This window comes from Salmo salar, chromosome ssa06, assembly GCF_905237065.1.
Source record: "Salmo salar chromosome ssa06, Ssal_v3.1, whole genome shotgun sequence".
Classification (NCBI taxonomy): domain Eukaryota; kingdom Metazoa; phylum Chordata; class Actinopteri; order Salmoniformes; family Salmonidae; genus Salmo; species Salmo salar.
The window spans coordinates 65,325,788-65,352,761 of record NC_059447.1 but is presented as its reverse complement, the minus strand read 5'-3'; the positions used below and the strand labels follow the sequence as shown (position 1 = coordinate 65,352,761).

Sequence of the window (26,974 nt, the reverse complement as noted above, 5' to 3'; positions counted from 1 at the left end):
CCACCCAGCAGACTGCTGACCAATCGCGTTCACGTTGTCATGCTGCGCCATGTGGTTGCTAAGCTAATCGTCACGCAATCCCTTCTCAAAGTTAGGGTATGAGTCGAGAAACCTGCCCACTTTCCTCGAAAGTACGTAATGTCCCGATTCGAAAGCTCAGATAAGTTACTTCTCACACTTCGGAAAAGTTTTGGCTGGCAGGGATGTCCTTGTCCCATCGCGCACTAGCGACTCCTGTGGTGGGCCGGGCGCATTGCATGCTGACACGGTCACCAGGTGTACGGTGTTTCCTCCGACACATTGGTGCGGCTGGCTTCCGGGTTAAGTGGGCATTGTGTCAAGAAGCAGTGTGGCTAGGTTGGGTTTCGGAGGACGCACAGCTCTCGACGTTCGCCTCTCCTGAGCCCGTATGGGAGTTGCAGCGATGAGACAAGACTAACTACGAATTGGATACCACAAAATTGTGTAAAAAAATAAAGAATATATATTTTTCTTTTTAAGTATCTCTGGCTCTGCTCAACAATCGAAGAGACATGAGAGCATTTGGCTGTTAGCTTCTTTTGGTCACTCTAAACTCCGACAAAACTCAAGGAACATTATAATTTAAAAAAAAGAATTTATCCTGTCTTATATTTGATGAGATTGAAGCACTTCTGACACCATGTTATGATCTTAGTCAGATATGACTGTAATGCGCACGAGCAAATGGCTCAGCTTCAAAATGTTAGTGATCAATTTAGTGATACCCGAGCCCTACCCGTACCCTAGTTATTGTTGAAAAACCAGGCCCTACCCGGCCCTAACTCGAAGTATAATGTTGGGGCCTTTCGGGCTCGGGTAGCCGAGCACTAATAACAATGTCAAATGACAGCTCTCTTACCAATAACGAAAGCCTCTTTGAAGGTGGTCCCAGTGACATTGTACCAGGGGGGCCTTCCTGCAGTGTAGATTGTCCTCTTGTTGGTCCTCAAGAGAGGTGGCTCAGTCTTGCTCTGGCTGGTGGTCCGTTTCCGTGGAGACAGTGAGGGGGTCAGAGGGCAGCGGGGGTGTTTCGGAAGACTGCCCAGAGAGTCATCTCCACTGCCACTGGTGAACAACAATAACACAAGGGCCAAAAAGGTTAGTTCAGCTCAAATTCTGCCTAGTCATTATTTAGCGCTCTTCACTGGATAACCCATAACCCAGATTTTCCATTGAAGAGGATTGTATTATAGCTATTAACTATGATTAATCTGTGACATAAATCACTTCAAACATCCACTCACAAAAGCCATCATATCCATATATGCCATCAGAGATGCCGTTTAAGCTCATACCTGCCCCATGATGATGATCAGGACAATGATCTGGGCAATTTGATTACAATGTGTCTGTCCTGTGGAGAGAAAAGAGAGGGGGTCCATACACTCGAGGAACCCTCATCAGTAGCGCTCCGCAGTTCTGTACTGTCTGTGTAGGTGAGGGAGAATGGGGGGAAAACTTGACCACCCTCTCCAGGAAATCACACAGTTGCCGGGGGGCATGGGGCAGGCACTCGCATGAGTAAGGCTGTCATCATTTGGTCAAAGAGAGTAGAAAACAGAAATGTGTGACAACAGCTGGACTGTATGTCTAAAACTGATTTCCTTACCTACTTTTCCTCTTCACCTGCACTGATCTGAAAACACAGGACAAGTGAAAAAATCTTGGTAATTCAAATAGTCGAAGGAGAGAAAGACACGTTAGACTATTGAAATGAACACCTGGATGTTCCTATTCACTGTTGCTGCTCTGTTATAATGCCAACTCAGCATCTGAGATCTGAATCATTGCACCCACATTCACTGCCACGTCTATGTGATTGTGCATTAGCTAGCATTAGCTAACGTTTGCTAATGTAGAATTAATGAAGCATTATTCTAGCCGGCTGGCTAGCTAATTCATTGAGCGCATACACCATAACTAAGCAACATACTTTGCTTGCTTCCATCGTCGTAGTTTTGATATTGAGTATAAGCTACCAGAAATAATTTATTTCAAATAAATATTAGCTTTGCCTGGCTAATGATAGCTGACTGGTTAGCATGCCAACCCACACGACACACTCTGTCGGCCTGTCTCTGTATTGCTATCTTTGTTAGCCTGAAACATATCAATTATTTATACATACCTGTCAGATCTAGACATCGACCGGTCTTCTTCTTTCTCCCCATCTTCTTTTTGTGGCATCTGGACATCGTTTTGGTTCATTTTCATTGCCATGTTTCCATCTCGTACACACCGGAGACCGCGCGTAAACAAACACCGGATGAAGCGTTCTGACGTCACCTTTTGTGTACATGTGCGTGCGTGGAGTGCGCTCCATCCTCACTTCACCGAGGTAAAACCAGCTTCAAGTTGGATATTCGCGCTTTCAAACCACTTGAGCCACAAACGCCAAATAAGTGTCATGATGTTGGAAGAATTGCGCACAACATTGCACAGATCTTTTTTTTCACGATTTGGACATTAATTCGCTTTCCAAAGGTAATAAACACGTGGAAACGTAAACAGCATTTTGCATTCCTATTTGAATTTGTTAGGGAGCATAAACAAAGTAAAAACTTTTTACATTCGAATGTCAATAGCTCCTTTGTCATGTGACCTACTTACATGGTTATCAAAACGTCACGTCAGGGTAAGCCTACACAAAACACAGCCCTTATTTGAAGTCTTTCTAAAATACATTTTGGAAAAAATTTATGGTGGAAAACAATTGGGACCGTTTCCCTGTTTGACCGCTAGGTTTTATGGGTATTATGACTTCTCCACTGTTGGGCTCTATAGTTTGTGTTGTTGATCTTGGCTAGCTTAATATTTCTGTTGGTTGTTACAACCCTGTCGCTCAAATTGCGTGTATACAGTGCAGAAATACTTTTCAAACATCCTGTATCTTCACGTGCCCATAGTATTCCCAATCCACTACAACAGGAAAGGAAACGGCATTGGTGACGTCGACGCCCAAACTCAGATTTTACAGAGGAGTCCCGAAATGTAAGGAAGACTGGATTGCTATCAAGGTAAGGTTAGCCTAGCACAAACGAGCAAATGCTTAATTTACAGTTTATAACCATATATGATCACTTTTGAATTGCAGCATGAGTTGATCATTTCTCAACATGTTTCACTGGTTCAGCTTGGTTACAACCTTATTTACCACTAGAAAGCAGATCAGCTAAAATTAACCAGGAAAAACATGAAATAATGGCAGTAGGAAAAAGAATAACTCATGATCTACAGCAATTCTTTAAGTGGACCACAAAAAAAATGAAATACTTAGGAAGCTTAATAAGTGACAACAAACAAAAAAATACAATTGAAGTCGGAAGTTTACATACACCTTAGCCAAATACATTTCAACAATTCCTGACATTTAATCCTAGTAAAAATAACCTGTTTTAGGTCAGTTAGGATCAGCACTTTATTTTAAGAATGTGACATGTCAGAATAATAGTAGAGTGATTTATTTCAGCTTTTATTTCTTTCATCACATTCCCAGTGGGTCAGAAGTTTACATACACACAATTAGTATTTGGTAGCATTACCTTTAAATTGTTTAACTTGGGTCAAACGTTTTGGGTAGCCTTTCACAAGCTTCCCACAATAAGTTGGGTGAATTTTGTCCCATTCCTCCTGACAGAGCTGGTGTAACTGAGTCAGGTTTGTAGGCCTCCTTGCTTGCACACGCTTTTTCTGTTCTGCCCATACATTTTATATAGGATTGAGGTCAGGGCTTTGTGATGGCCACTCCAATACCTTGACTTTGTTGTCCTTAAGCCATTTTTCCACAACTTTGGAAGTATGCTTGGGGTCATTGTCCATTTGGAAGAACCATTTGCGACCAAGCTTTAACTTCCTGACTGATGTCTTGAGATGTTGCTTCAATATATCCACATAATTTTCCTTTCTCATGATGCCATCTATTTTGTGAAGTGCACCAGTCCCTCCTGCAGCAAAGCACCCCCATAACATGGTGCTGCCACCCCTGTGCTTCACGGTGCTTCACGGTTGGGATGGTGTTCTTCGGCTTGCAAGCCTCCCCCTTTTTCCTCCAAACATAACGATGGTCATTATGGCCAAAAAGTTATATTTTTGTTTCATCATACCAGAGGACATTACTCCAAAAGTACGATCTTTGTCCCCATGTGCAGTTGCAAACCGTAGTCCGGCTTTTTATGGCGGTTTTGGAGCAGTGGCTTCTTCCTTGCTGAGCGGCCTTTCAGTTTATGTTGATATAGGACTCGTTTTACTGTGGATATAGATACTTTTGTACCTGTTTCCTCCAGCATCTTCACAAGGTCCTTTGCTGCTGTTCTGGGATTGATTTGCATTTTTCGCACCAAAGTACGTTCATCTCTAGGAGACAGAACGCGTCTCCTTCCGGAGCGGTATGACGGCTAAGTGGTCCCATGGTGTTTATACTTGCGTGCTATTGTTTGTACAGATGAACGTGGTACCTTCAGGCGTTTGGAAATTGCTCCAAGGATGAACCAGACTTGTGGAGGTCTACAATTCTTTCTGAGGTCTTAACTGATTTCTTTTGATTTTCCCATGATGTCAAGCAAAGAGGCACTGAGTTTGATGGTAGGCCTTGAAATACATCCACAGGTACACCTCCAATTGACTCAAATGATGTCAATTAGCCTATCAGAAGCTTCTGAAGCCATGACATCATTTTCTGTAATTTTTCAAGCTGTTTAAAGGCACAGTCAACTTAGTGTATTAAATTCTGACCCACTGGAATTGTGATACAATGAATTATAAGTTAAATAATCTGTCTGTAAACAATTGTTGGAAAAATTACTTCTCATGCACAAAGTAGATGTCCTAACCGACTTGCCAAAACTATAGTTTGTTAACAAGAAATTTGTGGACTGGTTGAAAAACGAGTTTTAATGACTCCAACCTAAGTGTATGTAAACTTGTGACTTCAACTGTATATAGAAAAGTTGATTCTTCTTGGCTTGACTATATGTCCTTTCAACTTGCCGTAGACCAGCTGGGGGAGACAACCCTACCAATGATATTTTATATATTTTTATTGAACCTTTATTTACCTAGGCAAGTCAGTTAAGAACAAATTCTTATTTACAATGACGGCCTACCAAAAGGCAAAATGCCTCCTGCGGGGATGTGGCCCTGGGATTTAAAAATAAATGTAAAAAAATACAATATTAATATAGGACAAAACACACATTGCAAAAAGAGAGACACAACACTACATAAAGAGGGACCTAAGACGACAACATAACAGCAAAACATGACAACACAACATGGTAGCAACACGACATGGTACAAACATTATTGGGCAAAGTCAACAGCACAAAAGTCAAGAAGGTAGAGACAACAATACATCGTACAAAGCAGCCACAACTGTCAGTAAGTGTCCATGATTGAGTCTTTGAATAAAGAGATTGAGATAAAACTGTTCCAGTTTGAGTGTTTGTTGCAGCTTGTTCCAGTCGCTAGCTGCAGCGAACTGAAAAGAGGAGCGACCCAGGGATGTGTGTGCTTTGGGGACCTTTAACAGAATGTGACTGGCAGAACGGGTGTTGTATGTGGAGAATGAGGGCTGCAGTAGATATCTCAGATAGGGGGGAGTCAGGCCTAAGAGGGTTTTATAAATAAGCATCAACAAGTGGGTCTTGCGACGGGTATACAGAGATGACCAGTTTACAGAAGAGCATAGAGTGCAGTGACGTGTCCTATACGGAGCATTGGTGGCAAATCTGATGGCCGAATGGTAAGGAACATCTAGCCGCTCGAGAGCACCCTCTCGAGCACTGTCTAGCCATACTCCCAAGTACTTGTATGAGGTGACTACCTCAAGCTCTAAACCCTCAGAGGTAGTAATACCACCTGTGGGAAGAGGGGCATTCTTCTTACCAATCCACATGACCGTTGTTTTGGAGGTGTTCAGAACAAGGTTAAGGGTAGAGAAAGCTTGTTGGACACTAAGAAAGCTTTGTTGTAGAGCATTTAACACAAAATCCGGGGAGGGGCCAGCTGAGTATAAGACTATCGTCTGCATATAAATGGATGAGAGAGATTCCTACTGCTTGAGCTATGTTGTTGATGTAAATTGAGAAGGGCGTGGGGCCTAAGATTGAGCTTTGGGGTACTTCCTTGGTGACCAGGCAGTGGCTGAGACAACAGATTTTCTGACTTTATACACTGCACTCTTTGAGAGAGGTAGTTAGCAAACCAGGCCAAAGACCCCTCAGAGACACCAATACTCCTTAGCTGCCCCACAAGAATGGAAAGGTCTACCGTATCAAAAGCTTTGGCCAAGTCAATAAATATAGCAGCACAATATTGCTTAGAATCAAGGGCAATGGTGACATCATTGAGGACCTTTAAGGTTGCAGTGACACATCCATAACTTGAGTGGAAACCAGATTGCATACTGAGAGAATACTATAGACATCAAGAAAGCCAGTCAGTTGATTATTGACAAGTTTTTCCAACACTTTTGATAAACAGGGCAAAATAGAAATAGGCCTATAACAGTTAGGATCAGCCTGATCTCCCCCTTTAAATAAAGGACGATCTGTGGCTGCCTTCCAAGCAATGGGAAACTACACATAAAGGAGAAACAGGCTTTGCGATGATAGGGGCAGCGACCCTTTTTCTAAACCATCTGACCCAGATGTTTTTTGGGGGTCAAGTTTAAGATGCTCCTTTAGCACCTCGGACTCGGTGACTGCCTGCAGGGAGGAACTTTGTAGCGGGGCAATACCTATTTTGCCAATTGGGCTGGACCCCTTTTACTGCTGAGACGGAGCCCCGCCGATCCATCACGACTGGACTACCGACGTAATCTGCCCGAGGGGTTTTTTCAACTGGCTCCTCCGTCGTGACGTCCCCTGAATGCCCATCTGCTTGCCTGCTAGCCGTCTAGAGCATATCGGACTGTTAGCTGAAAAGGCCCATCGGACAATTTCTTTGGCCGCCATACCTATTTTGCCAATTGGCCTGGACCCTTTTACCACACAGAGCCCTGCTGATCCATCACAACTGGTCTGCTGCCGTAAAAGCACGAGGGGGCTTTTACTTCTTCCGTTGCGACGTCCCTTTAAGGCCCTTCTGCTAGCTTGCTAGCCCCGGCCTGCTAGCTGTCTGAATCGCCGTGTCTCCAGCCCGCCGAGCTACTCACTGGACCCCTATGATCACTCGGCTACGCATGCCTCTCCCTAATGTCAATATGCCTTGTCCACTGCTGTTTTGGTTAGTGATTATTGCCTTATTTCACTGTAGAGCCTCTAGCCCTGCTCAATAAGCCTTAGTTAACCCTTTAGTTCCACCTCCCACACATGCGGTGACCTCACCTGGTTTAAATGATGTTTCTAGAGACAATATCTCTCTCATCGTCACTCAATGCATAGGTTTACCTCCACTGTATTCACATCCTACCATGCCTTGAATCTATTCTACCGTGCCCAGAAACCAGCTCCTTTTACTCTCTGTTCCGAACGTACTAGACTATCAGTTCTTATAGCCTTTAGCCATACCCTTATCCTACTCCTACTCTGTTCCTCTGGTGATGTAGAGGTTAATCCAGGCCCTGCGGTGCCTAGCTCCACTCCCATTCCCCAGGCGCTCTCATTTGTTGACTTCTGTAACTGTAAAAGCCTTGGTTTCATGCATGTTAACATTAAAAGCCTCCTTCCTAAGTTTGTTTTATTCACTGCTTTAGCACACTCTGCCAACCCGGATGTCCTAGCCGTGTCTGAATCCTGGCTTAGGAAGACTACCAAAACCCCTGACATTTCCATCCCCAACTATAACATTTTATGACAAGATAGAACTGCCAAAGGGGTCGGAGCTGAAAAATTCTGCAGAGTTCTGTCATACGATCCAGGTCTGTGCCCAAACAATTCAAGTTTCTACTTTTAAAAAGCCACCTTTCCAGAAACAAGTCTCTCACCGTTGCCGCTTGCTATCGACCACCTTCTGCCCCCAGCTGTGCCCTGGACACCATATGTGAATTGATTGCCCCCATCTATCTTCAGAGCTCGTGCTGTTAGGTGACCTAAACTGGGACATGCTTAACACTCACACAAATTATCAATGAACCTACCTGGTACAACCCCAAATCTGTAAACACAGGCACCCTCATAGATATCATCCTGACCAACCTGCCCTCCAAATACACCTCTGCTGTCTTCAACCAGGATCTCAGCGATCACTGCCTCATTGCCTGCGTCCGTAATGGGTCTGCGGTCAAACGACCACCCCTCATCACTGTCAAACGCTCTCTAAAACACGAGCATGCCTTTCTAATCGACCTGGCATCCTGGAAGGATATTGACCTCATTCCATCAGTAGAATATGCCTGGTTATTCTTTAGAAGTAGTTTCCTCACCATCTTAAATAAGCATGCCCCGTTCTAAAAAATTTGAACCAGGAACAGATGTAGCCCTTGGTTCACTCCAGACCTGACTGCCCTTGACCAGCACAAAAACATCCTGTGGTGGACTGCATAAGCATTGAATAGCCCCTGCGATATGCAGCTTTTCAGGGAAGTTAGGAACCAATATACACAGGCAGTTAGGAAAGCAAAGGCTAGCTTTTTCAAACAGAAATTTGCATCCTGTAGCACAAACTCCAAAAAGTTCTGGGACACTGTGTAAAGTCCATGGAGAATAAGAGCACCTCCTCCCAGCTGCCCACTGCACTGAGTTTAGGAAACACTGTCACCACCGATAAATCCACGATAATTGAGAATTTCAATAACTATTTTTCTACGGCTGGCCTTACTTTCCACCTGGCTACCCCTACCCCGGTCAACAGCCCTGCACCCCCCCGCAGCAATCTGCCCAAGCCTCCCCCATTTCTCCTTTACCGAAATCCAGATAGCTGATGTTCTGAAAGAGCTGCAAAATCTGTCCCTCTACAAATCAACCGGGCTAGACAATCTGGACCCTCTCTTTCTAAAATGATCCACCGAAATTGTTGAAACCCCTATTACTAGCCTGTTCAACCTCTCTTTCGTATCGTCTGAGATCTCCAAAGATTGGAAGGCTGCCGCGGTCATCCCCCTCTTCAATGGGGGAGACACTCTAGACCCAAACTGCTACAGACCTATATCTATCCTGCCCTGCCTTTCTAAGGTCTTCGAAAGCCAGGTTAACAAACAGATCACCGACCATTTCAAATCCCACCGTACCTTCTCCACTATGCAATCTGGTTTCCGAGCTGGTCATGGGTGCACCTCAGCCACACTCAAGGTCCTAAACGATATCATAACCGCCATCGATAAGAGACAATACTGTGCAGCTGTCTTCATCGACCTGGCCAAGGCTTTCGACTCTGCCGATAAGAATGTGGTGATTGACAGAGTCAACAGCCTTGGTTTCTCAAATGACTGCCACACTCGGTTCACCAACTACTTCTCAGACAGAGTTCCGTGTGTCAAATCGGAGGGCCTGTTGTCCGGACCTCTGGCAGTCTCTATGGGGGTGCCACAGGGTTCAATTCAAATCAAATCAAAGTTTATTTGTCACGTGCGCCGAATACAACAGGTGTAGACCTTAAAGTGAAATGCTTACTTACAGGCTCTAACGAATAGTGCGAAAAAAAGGTTTGTGTGTAGGTAAGTAAAGAAATAAATCAACAGTAAAAAGACATGTGAAAATAACAGTAGCAAGGCTATATACAGACATGGGTTAGTCAGGCTTATTGAGGTGGTATGTACATATAGGTATGGTTAAAGTGACTATGCATATATGATAAACAGAGAGTAGCAGTAGCGTAAAAAGAGGGGTTGGCGGGTGGTGGGACATAATGCAGATAGCCCGGTTAGCCAATGTGCGGGAGCACTCGTTGGTCGGGCCAATTGAGGTAGTATGTACATGAATGTATAGTTAAAGTGACTATGCATATATGATAAACAGAGAGTAGCAGCAGCGTAAAAGAGGGGTTGGGGGGGGCACACAATGCAAATAGTCTTATGACTTGGGGGTAAAAACTGTTGAGAAGCCTTTTTGTCCTAGACTTGGCACTCCGGTACCGCTTGCCATGCGGAAGTATAGAGAACAGTCTATGACTGGGGTGGCTGGGGTCTTTGACAATTTTTAGGGCCTTCCTCTTACACCGCCTGGTGTAGAGGTCCTGGATGGCAGGCAGCTTTGCCCCAGTGATGTACTGGGCCGTACGCACTACCCTCTGAAGTGCTTTGCGGTCGGAGGCCGAGCAATTGCCGTACCAGGCAGTGATGCAACCGGTCAGGATGCTCTCGATGTTGCAGCTGTAGAACCTTTTGAGCATCTCAGGACCCATGCCAAATCTTTTTAGTTTCCTGAGGGGAAAAGGCTTTGTCGTGCCCTCTTCACGACTGTCTTGGTGTGTTTGGACCATTCTAGTTTGTTGTTGATGTGGAAACCAAGGAACTTGAAGCTCTCAACCTGCTCCACTACAGCCCCGTCGATGAGAATGGGGGCGTGCTCGGCGCTCCTTTTCCTGTAGTCCACAATCATCTCCTTAGTCTTGGTTACGTTGAGGGATAGGTTGTTATTCTGGCACCACCTGGCCAGGTCTCTGACCTCCTCCCTATAGGCTGTCTCGTTGTTGTCAGTGATCAGGCCTACCACTGTTGTGTCGTCTGCAAACTTAATGATGGTGTTGGAGTCATGCCTGGCCATGCAGTCGTGGATGTAAAGGGAGTACAGGAGGGGACTGAGCACGCACCCAGTCAGCTGTTACTTGTAGCTGCACCAAAGCAAAGCCTGCACATTCAGAGCCAAGTTTATCATAGCCTATACTACAGCAGTAGAATTGAGAGCAGGCTACTAGTCTGTATCGGGTCCCATATTTGCAACTGGTGATACTTATTGCCATGAATAATTGAATTGGTTTTATTAGCACAGTTGGAATGGCTTGGATGATTTTTATCAGTGTCGTCTAAGATACAGTAAGACTGGTCTCCCTGAAACTCCGGCGCATCTTCAGATTCCGCGTAATTTGCCAGATACAACCGTGACAAGACACAGCCATGGATACCACTGTGAATTCAGAAATAAATTCAGAGAAATCTCACCTCGTTAGCGAGAAGAATGGCAAAATGTATTCACTGAAAAGGTAATGCAATTTTGTTCCATGTTTGAGCAGTGATTATTTTACATCAAACTAAATAATCCTCAGTAGATATTATATGGTGTTTGATCATGGAATTTATGGGTTTTAGGTTTATTGTAGACGACATATGCTGATAGGTTGTGCATTCTATCAGCATTCTTCAAAGAGGGAGTATTTTAATTTATAAATACAATTATACAGACGACATTGTGTAGACCTCTCTCTCTATTTTTAAAATGCAGACATAAGGGTTTATTAAACTGAAAACATTTATAGGCTAAGGTGCAGGGCAGTTGGTGTAAACTATTTATCTTGTGCTGCTAGTGTAGCGTTTTGTAATTGTTGTAGATCTGTATGTAGGCTACCAAAATCAACCTGATAGAATTAGTACATAGAATGAAACAATCGGTATTGCAACGAAAATGTATGTTACCATGAAGTAACATGCTGGGCAAAGCTCATGCAAATAGAAGACATTCACATAGCCTACAATTTCCAAGGATACAAGCATAATTGAACTGTGTATATCTATAGTAGCCTAACGTTGCTTAATTCACGCCAAGTCTTTTCTTATGTTGTCCGTGTGTGGAATGTTTTATGGGAATGAACAAATGCATTTCCATGCATGGCTTCGTTTTGAACAGTAGGCTATTTGACGGATGGCCCGAGGGAAGTTCATTGAGCACTGGCAAAAACTCATCTTTCATTAAGAGATCTGATGGGGGAATGGTGAAATACCCCTGAATAGTCAAACAATTCTATAACCCAATTTTTAAGAAATATAAAAAAAAATGTTTTTATTAAAGTACGTTTTACTGGGGAATAGCCACTATTGAAATGTCCAGATATAATATTATAGCTATAGACTATTTTATTGGCTATATTATTCGAATGAAAAAATGCATAGGCATTACAATGTGCTGCCAAATAGAACAGAAAATTGATTTAAGAATGTCAAGTTTAAATATATATTAATTGTAATACTACTTATCTAATTATCTAATCGTCTTTTTAATATTTATTTAATGGGGGGAAAAGTCAGGTTTAGTTATATTCAACATTTAGGCCTATATTGAAAATAACAAAGCACCATACGTTATTAGCTATTATGAGTCACATTTCATCTAAAACTACCAGTCTTTTCTTTGAGTATCGTGTTTGATAATCAAGCCAAATTAACTGTAAACGTGAAAACACAAATGAGTGTATTCGATTTCCGCATGGATAGGGAAGAAGAACATTTTGACAAATGCTCGTGTTTTGTGTCACTCAAGTTCACTATTTTACGTGAAATTAAAGAATGCACCCCTGTCACTGCAAGACATATAGAATCCTTGATGTTTTATTGATTTTGGAAATGTATTACAATACAATGAATAATAACATTAGGCCTACGTTATGGAAGTTCATGTGGATCATCACAAGGGTCATTAGGCCTATACTGGATTGGGCGAGACCTGACTATGTCCAATTAGATGTGTTAAACAATAGCCAAAATAGATATCTTAATCATATCATAAATATCTTAAATGCCCCCGATATTAATATATTTTCATTGTGTGAATGCTGTGTAGCCTACTTAGTTAAATTGCAGTAAAGAATGGCAATATTCCTGCGCTAAATTAACCCCGTAGCTGAACCCACCATGTTCCCGCCTGCAGCATTTCATTTCCAATGATGTAATTTGATATTTTGTAACGACTATTATCAGTATTGGAAAATATAATCAAAAATAGCCAATAATAGCCTTATAGGCCTAGGTCGCAGATTTGATATAGCCTAATAACGATTTCAATGTCTGCAATTACTTCAAAATACGTGTAATGATCCGAGACCGAAACTATTTGGAAATACGACATTTTATTAACATTAATTTAATTTTAATTGTTTTAATGGTCAAAGTTATTGATTTCGACGCTCCGTATGCGCCAGCACACGTGCCATTCTGCTCGCTCATACTAAACAAGTGTCAAAAACGGTGCAGATGATTAGGCTAATTGGGACCTATTAGGAAAACTACCAGTGAGCGCAGTGTGCATTCAACAATGAGACGGGGACTTTGAAACAATCTTTCTGAGCTTTGATTCAATTTGCAAGTCAGGAGTACAAAAATAAAGTTAGGTTGTCTGACAGCGCCATGCATGCCATGTCTGATGTAATAGCTATGAGATAGACTGATGATTCAGGAACCAACAACCCCTGGAAAGTATTGCAGCATGAAATGGAGCATTTTTATGGCATGTTTGTTTGAGTGTGCAGACCCCATCATCTCATTCTAGTTATTTGGTGCAGACATTATGTGGGGGTGGGATGGGTTTGTTGCAGTGTCACCATGACTTCATGCCAGATCAGCAAAGCAGGATGGTCGTTCTACAGTCACAGAGCCACCCATGCATTGGAAATCGTCGCTGCAAGCTGTGCATGTAGTCTATTCTTGAAACCAAGATGACCATTTGGAAGAGGATGGAACTGGAGTCAATCATCTGTTTTTAAATGGACGAATTAACACGATATTAGGAGAGAACAATTTTGTCCTATAAAATGTTGGATGCAACAGCAGATCCTTGTTGCAGTGAAGGCTATACTGGCAGGGTCCAGCGTCAGACTCGGGTTTGTAGGCAGGCTGAACCGGGCAGTCCATTGTGTCTGAGAAATGGTAGATCAAAACTCTTTTGAAAAGGGGCCTCGCTAGTCTGTCTAACAGTAATGCTAATGGCCGTATGATGATAGACCTATGTCGAACATTCCTTTCAAAAGAAGGCACTAAGGTTACATGAAGCCTATATAGAGGGCTGGGTAGGTTACTTTTTAAATGTAATCCGTTACTAGTTACCTGTCAAATTGTAATCAGTAACGTGCCTTTTGGATTAACTAAACTCAGTAATGTAATCTGATTACTTTCAGTTACTTTTGGATTACTTCACCCTAAAACACAAAAGAAGAAAAAAGGATTATTACTAATTTAACAAAATTTATTGCAAGACACAAAACAAAACATTATGACAAAAATGTATTTAAGCCCTGTATACTGTACCTGCCTCTAACATGCGTCCTTCATCCTGATCTTGTCCATTTACACCTTTAAGATCTGATCACAGTCAGACCTTTGGCTCCCAAGTGGCGCAGCCGGTCTAAGGCACTGCATCTCAGTGCTAGAGGCATCACTACAGACCCTGGTTCGATTCCAGGCTGTATCACAACCAGCTGTGATTAGGAGTCCCATAGGGCGGCGCACAATTGGCCCAGGGTCGACCGGGGTAGGGTTTGGCCAGGGTAGACTGTCATTGTAAATAAGAATTTGTTCTTAACTGAATTGCCTAGTTAAATAAAGGTTAAATCATATATAAATATTTATTTATGTCAGATATGAGTTTGCATCCCAATATTCATAATCATAATACATCAAATCTACATTATGAAACATATACGTTCCACCCATGAGGCCTGAAGAGGACGATTTTGTCACTTCACTGCAGGAAATGGGGTACTCCTATTGTGACCACCACTGTGAACAACACGGCACCATGTGATATATTACACAATTTAATAGATCACATTTATTGATTTAATCAAATTTTTATATCCCCTAACCTGACATGTGATGTGCCAAAGCATCTAGTGTTATTGATCTAGTACCAACAGCTCTCCAGAATGAACAAAGCAAACTTAATTTTCTCCAGCTGATTAAACGTTTGCCAACTAATGTCTTATAGTCTGTTGTAAATGTATTTTGTTAATTGTGCTCACATAAGCTTAAAGCTTTTAGTAGGGTGTCCACCCACTCTGCCCAGACTAGTGAAAACCCTCCTTTGTGATGGCATTTCACTTAAAATGCATTTACCAAGACAAATCCGACCATTCATGTTCTGAATCGTTCAGTGGGGTCTTTTTCTAACGTTATATAACCTAAAATATCAGATACCTAATTAGCACCGAGCGCTGTTGACAGGGAGGCGCAGCTTTATCGCCAAAACTTTTGAGGATTTTACATTTGTCTGTCATGTCTTCTAAGTTGTTTCGGAAAAAGGCAAACATAGCATGACACGAGCTGAATTAAATGTATTAGGCTTTTAAAATAAAAAGCTTGAAGTACGTTGACATTTCACAGAGAGACTCTTGTTTTTGTGAGAATTCTTCTTCGAAAAAGAACAGGAACTTCGCATTGATATGAAAACCGTATACTAAAATACTACATGTAATGTATCACAATCGATATATATCTTATCTCCATAACGTTTTATAGCCTCCCGATTTGAGAAGAAAGATAACGAATTGTAAACCTGTCCGGAGCTTTAATTCTCTCACAGGATCCAGCCTAGATTACGCGATGCTATTTTCCTGATTTATGACAAAAACAATTGTCTGGCCTCCATGGATTTAGTTGCCCTAATTTTGACCAACCTACAAAGGTAAAAACTCAATCCAATTCGTATTGAACGGATTATGATAGAGACATGAGGTTTGGACCATTGGTTGTTCTTAGAGGATTACACAATTAACATATTATTAACCCATTGGTAAAAAATAAAAAAAGATGCGTTTTTGATTGGACATCCAACATAGCTCTTTTTATGCTGCCTAACAATCATATTTGGCTGAATAAAGTATAATGAAAGTCAATATAAATATATTTTCCTTGCTCATAGCCAATTGCCGACTCTGTAATAATGTAATGTTTTTGAAGAATGTTCATACATTTCACATCATTTCATGCACAGCTGAGTCTCTCCTCGGGCCCTTTAGTCTGCTTGTCTTGAGCACAGAAACCTGGAGATACATTTGCTCACGTTATTCTACACCAAATACATCACATTTATATCTTTATTTAAAAAAAAATATTGCATGATTTAAAGTAGCAAGAACATTTATTGAATTGAGTCAGTCGAACGTTTTATGTAAAACTCTATACAGTGTGAAAGTTACCATTTAAGAGGAAGAAGAGATACCAATGTTGTACAAGACACTGCTTTATAACCCTTGAGGAGTACATTGAACACACTTACATTAACATTCAATCTAAATCTTTGTTCTAGAATGGTTCCAGATTGGACAAGATGTAAATATTGGTTGTGTATAAGACAGTAATGAGCCAGTGATGCTGATTTGTCATATCTACATCTTTATTTTCTTTGTAGGACAAAGAGGTTTTGTCAGTGTAGTCTACAGTATGGTGTAATGCCATGAATTACATGATACTGCACTGAATCAGAAGATATCCTGTAAATGGACCAGTTCACATGGCTGTGAAAATGGACAGGTCTCATAGGATTCATCCTGATTTGAAGATGGCAACAAGCTAGATTACATAAAGCGTTTTATTTATGACATGGGCATGGACACACCAACTGATTGAAATTGGAAAGGTTTTACCTGACATAGATCCCTTCTTTGAGAACTGCTGTATAGAAATCCCCAAAACATATTCATTCAAGACAAGCCCTCCATTTGTTCAATTGAATGGAGTCGATCCTGAGGTTAACCAATCATGTTTGCTCTGCAGTGTTAGGCTATGTGTTGATGTAAAGTGTGTGTGTGTGTGTTCACAGCGAGGGCTTATGTTATGTTTGTGTATGTTCTCTAGGTGTGTGTGTGTGTGTGTGTGTGTGTGTGTGTGTGTGTGTGTGAGACAGACGGACATTTTGAATAGCCTCTGTGTTGGGTTAGGATGGGAGGGGGTGTATTTGCTCTCCTCTCCAAATGGTGTGATTAAACAGAAGCAGTTTTCCACTTGGCCGACTCCTTTCAGCCTTCGTGTCCCTGGGCTCTGGACTGATAGAGTCGCGGCCCAAAGCTGGGTTATCTCCTAGAAGCCCAAATTGCGTTTTTTCCACCTCATTAGTCTCATCATCCTGCTTATCCTCATTGCACATGGAGAGAGAGGGGGGACGGGGGACGGCCTACCCAGCATTTGTTATACTGGTTTAATTTTAATCTGATCTCGTCCTGTGACGTGGGAGTGTGCAATTTGTGTAATTCTCAGGTGATACAAACACATTTGGGGAATATCAAACCTACTTCATAAAAAACGTTATTTTGATGAATTTATTCATACTATTTCATCCTTCCACAAGATACAATCCCGACACAAATCTAGGGTTGCTACCCAAGCTGGCTGGTCGTTCGTTCTATCTGTTCTGACAGAGACAGGACCCATTAGTTCAGTCTTTTTGTTCTGTATCTATCGTTCGTTCTAAATGTTCCATTGCCATACTGGCTGGCAAGGTTCTTATCCCTTTTTTTCTAGCTAGTCAACTACGGCTTACTTACAGTCATGTCAGAAAGTGCAGCCAAAATAATAGCAAAGTAGCTGCATTTGTTTAAGCAGTTTTCTAGTGACATTTATTACATTTACATTTGAGTCATTTAGCAGACACTCTTATCCAGAGCGACTTACAGTAGTGAAGGCATACATTTCAATTCATTTCATACATTATTATTTTTTTATATATATTTTTTTTCGTACTGGCCCCCCGTGGGAATCGAACCCACAACCCTGGCATTGCAAACACCATTGCAAACACCATGCTCTACCAACTGAGCCACAGGGAGTTGTTATGGATGTATTTGGATACATCCATAACAATAAGCTAATGAGGTTCGATTTCACCTGGCATAGAAAAAGTGCTCACTCATCAGGACACTGCTGTTCAGAGGAGCTAGCCAACAACACAGCTAACACAGTCACAAACTGAAGCTGGAAAGACTGCAAACTAGCTGCACTTCGTTGCGTTTGACCTTTTTTCAATTGGCATTTCTTTGTATATATCCATAAAAATGATGCCAACTGATTCATGATTTCAACTGGCTGAGAAATGCTGCTTGCTTGTCTGTCTTATCCCAACTCCCGACACGTTCATTATTATGGGACAGCTGGAGATTGAATTTGAATATTGAAACAATGTTGCAAATGTTGGAGGCAGACAGTAAGGTTTATACAAAACTCCATTGTTGAAAATGAAATGTTAGTCTAAAAGAAATGTAAGATAATGTCTAGATGCTTTTTATAGTGGAGATGAAGTGTATAAATTGCCTGGCTGGGCTGGCTGGGCTGATGAGACAGTGGATTGTGCAGTCAGATGGAGGAGAGTAAATAGACATTTTAACATTATCGATTTAGCCGGTGGTAACTTGTGAAGTAGACACCGGCTGGAAGATTTTTAACCAATCACCGTTCAGGATTAGACCCACAATCCTAATACATATATATTAAAAAAGCCAGTTCCACTGCAAGTCCATTCTATAGCGTATAGTCTACTTCATGTTGTTATGCAGTATCATCTTTTATGAAAATAGGATTCTATGACAGGGTGGTAGACTTACTGTAAGTATGCTATATAAATGCTCTGTCAGAGATCCTGATGGTCACTCTGACAGAGCTCCAGAGTTCCTCTGTGGAGATGGGAGAACATTCCAGAAGGACAACCATCTCTGCAGCACTCCACCAATCAGGCCTTTATGGTAGAGTGGCCAGACGGAAGACACTCCTCAGTAAAAGGCTCATGACAGCCAGCTTGGAGATTGCCAAAAGGCACCTAAAGGACTCTCAGACCATGAGAAACAAGATTCTCTGATCTGATGAAACCAAGATTGAACTCTTTGGCCTGAATGCCAAGCGTCACACCTGGAGGAAACCTGGCACCATCTGTATGGTGAAGCATGGTGGTGGCAGCATCATGCTGTAGGGATGTTTTTCAGATGCAGGGACTGGGAGACTAGTCAGGATCGAGGGAAAGATGAACAGAGCAAAGTACAGAAAGAACCTTGATGAAAACCTGCTCCAGAGCACTCAGGACCTCAGACTGGGGCGAAGGTTCACCTTCCAACAGGACAAAGACCCTAAGCACACAGCCAAGACAACGCAGGAGTGGCTTCCGGACAAGTCTTTGAATGTCCTTGAGTGGCCCAGCCAGAGCCCGGACTTGAACCCGAACAAACATCTCTGGAGAGACCTGGAAATAGCTGTGCAGCGACTCTCCCTATCCAACCTGACTGAGCTTGAGAGGATCTGCAGAGAAGAATGGGAGAAACTCCCCAAATACAGGATTGCCAAGCTTGTAGCGTCATACCCAAGACTCGAGACTGTAATCGCTGCCAAAGGTGCTTTAACAAAGTACTGAATAAAGGGTCTGAATAGTTATGGAAATGTGATTATTTCTTTTTTTTATTTTCAATGCATTTGCTAAAATTTCATAACATGTTTTTTCTTTGTCATTATGGGGCATTGTGTGTAGATTGATGAGGGGAAAAAACGATTTAATCCATTTTAGAATAAGGCTGTAACGGAAAGTCTTGACTTTCCAATTGCACTGTAAATTAAGTTTTTATTTCCTTTTTTCAATATATATTTTTTTATTAACCCTCTATCACCCCCCGCTTCGGAGAACAAATATCAGTTTTTTTTACAGCTTTTTTGCTTTTACATTTTACATACATGGTACTTTTATATAAAGCAGTCGCATAACAATAATACATTACCAAGCATAAACTCTTTAATCCCAACCCTCAGCCACTCTCAGCCAATTCCACCTATCACCAATCCCACCTATCACCTATCACCACATGTTTCCATGTGACATATGTTTTTCAATTGTGCTGTGATGTTTGACGACAATCTTTTAACGTCTTTAACATTTCTAATTGTATATTATCCACTGAGGCTACCACTAGGCTACTTACAGGAGAACCAGTTTGGGTTTAAGTATAACTTATGTATGAGTGAAGCTTTTAGTGAGAGGTTTAAAACTTGAATATTTAATAATTTTATCTCCTGAAACTCATATTCATTATATAAATAGGCACGTTTAATTTCATCTGGCTTAGCATTCCAAATAAAATGAAATATTTTTTGCTCATATAATTTAAAAACGAGTCATCTGGAGTAGGCAGTGACATTAGTAAGTAAGTAGACTGTGATAGGACCAAAGAGTTAACCAATGTGATTTTTCCATAAATAGACAAGTATTTACCTCTCCATGGTTGCAGAATCATATCTATTTTTGCTAACTTTCTATTGAAATTAATTGTGGTAAGTTCATTTATATATTTTGTGATGTGAATACCAAGTATGTCTACTTCCCCATCCGCCCATTTTATTGGTAAACTACAAGGTACTGTAAACACTATTTTTTTTTAACGATCCAATACATAATATGGTACACTTGTCATAATTAGGTTTTATTCCAGAGACGCTAGAAAAGTGATCACGATATTCAATGAGACTGTGCAGGGTTCCAGATTGCGGATTTAAGAAAAAACTAGAGTCATCGGCATACATTGACACTTTTTTATTTTTGTCCCCTGGATGTCTAACCCCTTTGTTCTTGTTGGATCTAATTTTAATAGCTAGCATTTCAATGGCCATAATAAATAGGTATGGAGACAACGGACAGCCTTGTTTTACTCCTCTTAAAAGCTCAATAGTTTCTGAGAAGTAACCATTATTTACTATTTTACATCTGGGGTTGCTGTACATAACTTTAACCCATTGTATAAGAGATTCACCAAAATGTAAAGTAATCCAGGCATTTATAAATGCCTTTTCAAAATCTGCTATGAAGACCAGACCTGGTATCTTCAATGTTTCATAATGTTCAATTGTTTCAAGTAATTGTCGTATATTATCTCCAATATATCATCCATGTAAAAAAAAATGGTCTGCTCAGGATGAACAATATCTGGTAAAACCTTTTTCATTCTATGTGCTATGCATTTCGCCAGGATTTTCACATCACAACATTGAAGTGTTAGAGGCCTCCAGTTTTTTAAATGGACTGGATCTTTATACTTACCACCTGGGTCCTGTTTTAGTTGTAATGAAATCAGACCTTCTTGTTGAGTACCTGAGTCTACCAGTTGTATAATAGTAGTTAAAACATGCTGATAATGGATCTTTGAATACATAAAAAGGTCTGATATACCTCTACTGGTATACCATCAAGCCCTGGTGTTTTTGCAGACTGAAAAGATTTTATTGCCTCAAAAAGTTCCCCTTCTGGAAGTTGGCCTTCACACAGGTCTTTCTGTAAATTTGTTAATTTTACTATTATTATTATTATTATTATTAGGAAATAAATCCTTACAGTTAACATCATTCTGTGGAAATGGAGGACACTGAAAAGAAAATACACGCTTAAAATATTTTTCTTCCTCTTTCAAAATATCATTCGGTGAATCATGGATTACTCATTTGTAATGAGTTTCTGTAAATTATTTTTGGTAGAATTTCTATGTTGAAGATTCAAGAAACATTTTGTGCATTTTTCACAATTTTCCATTCAATTCGTTTTATTTTTGTAATACATTACACTTGATCGTTCTTGAATAAAATCCTCCATTTATTTTTTTGTTTTTCCTCTAACCTATTTTGTGCCTCTATAGTACCGTTTCCATTACCATCTACCTGCACTGTTACTTCCTCTATTTCCTTTATTAGTCTAATCTCTTTTAACCTAAACTACTTTTGTTTTATTGATGAGTATTGTATTGAATGTTCTCTAAAGGTACATTTGAAAGTGTCCCATACAATAATGGGATCTGCTGTACCTATGTTGTACAAAAAAAGTCAATTATGAATTATTTTGTCTTAGTTAAGAACAAATTATCATCCAATAGGCTTTGATTAAATTTCCTATGTCCACGTGGAAATTCTGTAAGAGTTATATGGAGGCCAATTAGATGGTGGTCCGATCGCATTCGGTCTCCTATTAATACTTTTTTAAACTTTTGATGCCAGCAAGAACGAGACTAGGAACTAATCAAGACGGCTAGCTTGATTAAGCCCCCTCCATGTATATCTCACTAGGTCAGGGTTTTTCAACCTCCATATATCCACTAGTTCTAATGTATTCATAATCTTTGATCTTTTCCAGTTCCTTTCCAGACTCCAAAGAAGACTATCCCAACTTACCATTTGAAAACGGAGATGTGACTGGTGCCAACAAGCTGAAGAAGCAGCCTGTTGGTGCCCATTGCCATGGTAACAAAGCAGTGAGTGAGGAGAACCATGACAAGCTTCTAGCTAAGAAGAAGCTGTACGTTGCCTCCATTGTGTGCCTCATCTTCATGATTGGAGAGGTCATAGGTAAGGCTGGAAAATATTATTAATCAGTCTAAAATGCTATTTCATACCTAGGGCCAGGAGCTTTTCCTGACCATGTGACGTGGCCACCAACTATAAATTGTAAAAATGAATATACAAATATTGAAAGCATTTAATGAGAACTTAAAGGTGTGCAACATGAAAATATTGTCTCATTTACATTGTGTAATTTATTGACAGCCCCTAACTAACCCTGGAGATAGGAAATCCAAAGCCAAACCAATTTTGCCACAGTCACACACCAGCCAGTTAATTTACAAACACACAAAAGAGACACCAACATCAAGCCACACCTTGAAACCAACTCATGTTTGAATTCAGACGTGGTCGCTAGCATTTCTTAATGAAATAAATCTAAAATGAGGCCAAATCAGGATGTTCAGCCGCCCTTTAAGTGAAATTCGATTTAGCTGTCATTGGAATCAAAATATAATAGTTTAGTTGTTCAAACACACAGTCTGTATTTTTCCATTCATGAGACCTATTCATCATCAATAGCATCTAAAACATGAATCTGATGTGCGCCTGCCTCTATGAGACGTCTCCATTGTGTCAATGTGTCTATAGGTGGCTACCTGGCCCACAGTTTGGCTATCATGACAGATGCAGCTCACCTCCTGACTGACTTTGGCACCATGATGGTCAGTCTCTTCTCCCTGTGGATCTCCTCCAGACCGCCCACCAAAACCATGACCTTTGGATGGCACCGCTCAGGTTAGGCCCATGACATATCACCTTAAAACATCTGTGAATGTACTTTCTCTTTTACCATTTAACCTCCAGATTACACGGCGAATGTTGTAATAGCTGAATGATAACAGCCACGGTCACAATGCTCTAAAATGACCTTTCCAGGGGTCACTGGCTGTGTGATACTGATGGTCACTGTCTCCAACCCCCACAGAGATCCTAGGAGCCCTGGTGTCAGTGATGTCCATCTGGATAGTGACTGGGGTGCTGGTGTACCTGGCCATCGAGAGGATAGTCAGGAACGACTATGAGATCAACAGTCAAGCGATGCTCATCACCTCCGGCTGTGCCGTCATAGTAAACATCATGTGAGTGGTTCATTATCACGGCTTGATCTGGAAAAACTACACAAAGTGATGCAAATAACAGCTGGAGTCAGACATATATTACATTCAACTATGCTGTCCTTTCCCCCCAGAGCGTATGAATTTATGAAAAACTAAGAGGAGGAACTTTAGACTATTGACATGTAGCATTCTCTATTCCCTCTGTCCTGTAGCATGGCGTACATCCTCCACCACTCTACCACCTTCCACGCCCAAGGCTCAGGCTACCAGCAGATAGATGAGAACGGGCAGAGCCCTGTGGGTCACAGCCACTCCCATGTGGGTCACGGCCACTCCCACGCCCTGCTGGGTCATGGCCATGGCAACACCAGTGTGAGAGCAGCCTTCATTCACGTGTTGGGAGACCTCCTACAGAGTGTTGGGGTCCTAGTGGCTGCCATCGTCATCTTCTTCAGGGTCAGTAACAAATACTAGTGTTTACATACATCTTACAGTACAAATTACATTATGGCATATTGTTATACTGTATTTATTTACAGTGCAACAAGTGTATCCCTTATACATTTACACTCTCAATAGGAAGGGGTTTAACGCGTCTCATCACCCTGCTGGGTTAGACAGAATAGGCTGGGTATATATTGCTCTTCTGTTAAAAACCCTCCCTGTGATCTGACTGGCCTAATGTGTTATGACATCAGTAGAGCAGCACCCCATCACCACCTGATACCGCTCGCCTCTGCTCGCCTCATACTCTCTCCTGTGGACCTTCTGTTGCAGCCTGAATACAAAGTAGCAGATCCCATTTGCACCTTCCTCTTCTCCGTGTTTGTCCTGGGGACTACGATCACCATCCTCAGGGATGTCTTCAGGATACTCATGGAAGGTAAACTCAACTCAACAGCCTTTTCTGTTTCTCTTGCTCTGAACTGAGTCAAGGTGAATTCAAACAAAATGTTTATCCAGACATTTTCCTCAGTTTGTAAAATAATTGATTTAAGGAGAAATACATCAGTAGAACATGGCCATGAGTTCCATGAAGTGAAATAACTATTGATGCAATCTTCATCTGTCCTCAAATTGTTTACAGGGGCTCCTAGGGGAATAGAGTTTGACTCCGTGAAGGAGGTGTTGCTGTCTCTGAAGATGGTGAAGTCTCTGCACAACCTGCGCGTGTGGGCCCTGACCGCAGGACAGACTCTGGTCTCTGTCCACGTAGCCATCGGTCAGAAACCACCTTTACTCAGTCTGGCACATCCATTTAGATTGTACACATGCAATGTTCATTCACACACATCGCCAATTGTGGCCAACAGAAAAAAAGATCATGCATAACTTCACAGTTAGACATTACGGTATGGGGCGGCAGGTAGCCTAGTGGTTAGAGCGTTGGCCCAGTAACTGAAAGGTTGCTGGATCGAATCTCTGAGCTGACAAGGTAAAAATCTGTTGTTCTGCCCCTGAACAAGGCATTTAACCCACTGTTCCTAGGCTGTCATTGTAAATAAGAATTTGTTCTTAACTGACTTACCTAGTTAAATAAAATAGATCATTGTTGACATCTGTTATGGTTATTGTTGTTTTCCAGAGAAGAATGCTGATCCCCAGAGTGTCCTTAAGGAGGCTACAGAGATCCTCCAAACCAAGTTTGGTTTCTATAGCACCACCATCCAGGTGGAGTTCTACTCTGACGACATGGCCTACTGCACACGCTGCCAGGACCCTATGGGCTAAGACACACAGTCACCATGGGGACAGGAGAGTTTGAAAGGGAGTGGGCTGGGTTTGGCTTCTCTAAAGCGTTGCCAGTCAATATAAAGAACATACAGTACACATACACAAGCATCATTGAGGATGTAAGCTAGGAATGGAAACACTGTGGAAAACCATCACCATGAAACATTTTTGATCCATCATCAGCTTTACAGGACTCAAACAAATGTACTACTGACTGTACTGTGTGTATTCACCATATCATGCCAAAGATTCCCATATAAATACTATTCATTCAGGAGATATTGATATTTCAGAAATAGTTTCCATGCCCTAAGAGAGCTGCCAATTTTCATAAGAAAACTATCACAATAAACTGCATTTCAGGGAGACAGACATGGAAATATAATGGTAAATGTATCAGTACATGTTTTTAGTACTGTATGCAACCACTTCACCAGTTTGTGCTGATGTACTGCAATGTTAGACAGCCGTTTGGCTTTGTTTGGCTTCAGCACTCCCTCACTGGCACTGCATTAGGGCAGCAGCAGCGTGTAATAGCTTGTCTCGGAGTTCTTTGGTGTAATACATTGATATTGACGTGAGAACCTTAAAGCCAATTCTGTCTTACCCAGCCTTTTATATGTGCTTCAGCGAGGGTGTCTGCCAAATGGAAGCATTGTATTGTTCACAACTGAAAAGAGTTCGGGTACAAATAATGGATTATGTCAGTGTGAGAAAGCATCCTACAAGCACACTCATCTCACTCAGAAGAGGAAGCCTCAAGACAGGCCAATTTACAAAAGGAGTTGGTCGATTAATTTGAGCATTGTGAGCTGTATTAATCTATGCCCCAGGTTATGCCCTAAGCGGAGCTGGCAAATAGACTGGCTAATACTCAGACAGTGCTCTACCCCTAATTTGAAACTCACTGAAGATAGACTACAGTGGAACGTGTTAAATTATGCTTCGAGTCATAGCCCCAGGCCGGACGTTTTCTAGCACTGTTTTGGGATGACAGAAGAGAGGTCAGATAAATGAACCCCATCTCTATACTCTCACCTATCCACACTCTCCAAAAGCACACCCATACACCCTCCTCACCCACTCCCACGCTGTCATAGGCCTACATGCCGTGGAGCTTTGCACAGGGTTTCTGTTTGTCGTACCAGTTGTTTGTTAGTTCCATCCAGTGCCTCCACACTGCCTCCAAACAACCTTCCTGAATTCTAGGGAGCCTCCGTCGGTCAGCTTTCTACTCCATAACTGTCCCCTAACACCACACGCATGCTCACACACCTGTCAGCTTCATCAAAAGAAATGCACCAACAAATAAGTGTAGTGGTATATCTCAGAAAATGTACAGTGATAAGTGTATTGTACATAAAAAGTCCAACGTGTGAGACGCTGACACAATGAAATATAAAAGGCACTCGCCATGCTTGTCGTACTTTGATGCCTGCAGTGAAGTCTCAATGTTGTAACCCGCACAGAAAATGAGCAGAAATTGACACGTTCTTTATCGAACACTTGCATGAGTGTTGTTTATCGTTCAGATGATATAATAAGGATATCTTCATATGCTGCCAATACAAATATTTGAGACGGATTCTACTTCTTAATGTTACCAAAATACTAATAAAAAAATCTATATTTTGATCACTTTTGATAACTCTGGAAAGTATATATTAAATGTAAATATATTGTCATTTGTAAACCATACAGAAATTTAACAAAGATCCCACTGTAAGGACTTAATATAACATGAATGTTACAACCAATGTATTACAGGCAAGAGTCTACTCAAATTATTGTTCACCAGCTAAGTGTAATGTTTCAGAGTGCTGTCTTGTACTGTATGAAAATTGTAAATATGCCAAATATCAGTATTTCCTGTAGATGATTTTGTGTAAACGTGTAAATACATTTGATTTATTGTATAAAATAAAGTCTAAACTGTGTAAATGTTTGTTTGATATTTAATTTCTATGTATGGTACGTTTTTTGTAAAACTGAAATAAAAGTATGCAGATAA

General features: G+C 41.3%; 2 protein-coding genes across 6 annotated transcripts in view; one reads left to right on the top strand and one right to left on the bottom strand.

Moving 5' to 3' along the window:
• si:ch211-243j20.2 (uridine-cytidine kinase 1-like 1) overlaps positions 1-2,385 on the bottom strand; it is a 25,289-nt gene extending 22,904 nt beyond the window's left edge. Inside the window, exons 1-3 of one of the 2 annotated variants that reach the window (XM_014204748.2) lie at positions 2,150-2,385; positions 1,631-1,657; positions 881-1,086 (exon numbers count right to left, since the gene is read on the bottom strand). In XM_014204748.2, coding sequence (XP_014060223.1) covers positions 881-1,086; positions 1,631-1,657; positions 2,150-2,241 — 325 coding nt within the window. In that variant the 5' untranslated portion in view covers positions 2,242-2,385. 2 annotated transcript variants of the gene reach the window in all.
• On the top strand, positions 2,329-26,974 carry LOC106607847 (zinc transporter 2). 4 transcript variants are annotated; one of them, XM_014205271.2, is made up of 9 exons: positions 2,329-2,505; positions 2,950-3,038; positions 21,963-22,174; positions 22,760-22,906; positions 23,097-23,250; positions 23,442-23,685; positions 24,007-24,112; positions 24,317-24,451; positions 24,815-26,974. In XM_014205271.2, exons 3-9 carry the CDS (start codon positions 22,156-22,158, stop codon positions 24,958-24,960), a joined length of 951 nt encoding a protein of 316 aa, XP_014060746.1. In that variant the 5' UTR covers positions 2,329-2,505; positions 2,950-3,038; positions 21,963-22,155; the 3' UTR covers positions 24,961-26,974. The 4 variants fall into 4 exon arrangements, with proteins under 4 accessions (XP_014060746.1, XP_014060743.1, XP_045576838.1 ...); XM_014205268.2 differs by having other exon boundaries at positions 2,334-2,505; positions 2,928-3,038; XM_045720882.1 differs by having other exon boundaries at positions 2,397-2,656; positions 2,928-3,038.

Coding starts and splice junctions, on each gene's coding strand:
- LOC106607847 (XM_014205267.2), top strand. CDS start 11,012: ATGGATACCACTGTGAATTCAGAAATAAATTCAGAGAAATCTCACCTC. Junction 23,686..24,006: donor CCATCGTCATCTTCTTCAGG/GTCAGTAACAAA, acceptor CTTCTGTTGCAG/CCTGAATACAAAGTAGCAGA. Junction 24,113..24,316: donor CTTCAGGATACTCATGGAAG/GTAAACTCAACT, acceptor AATTGTTTACAG/GGGCTCCTAGGGGAATAGAG.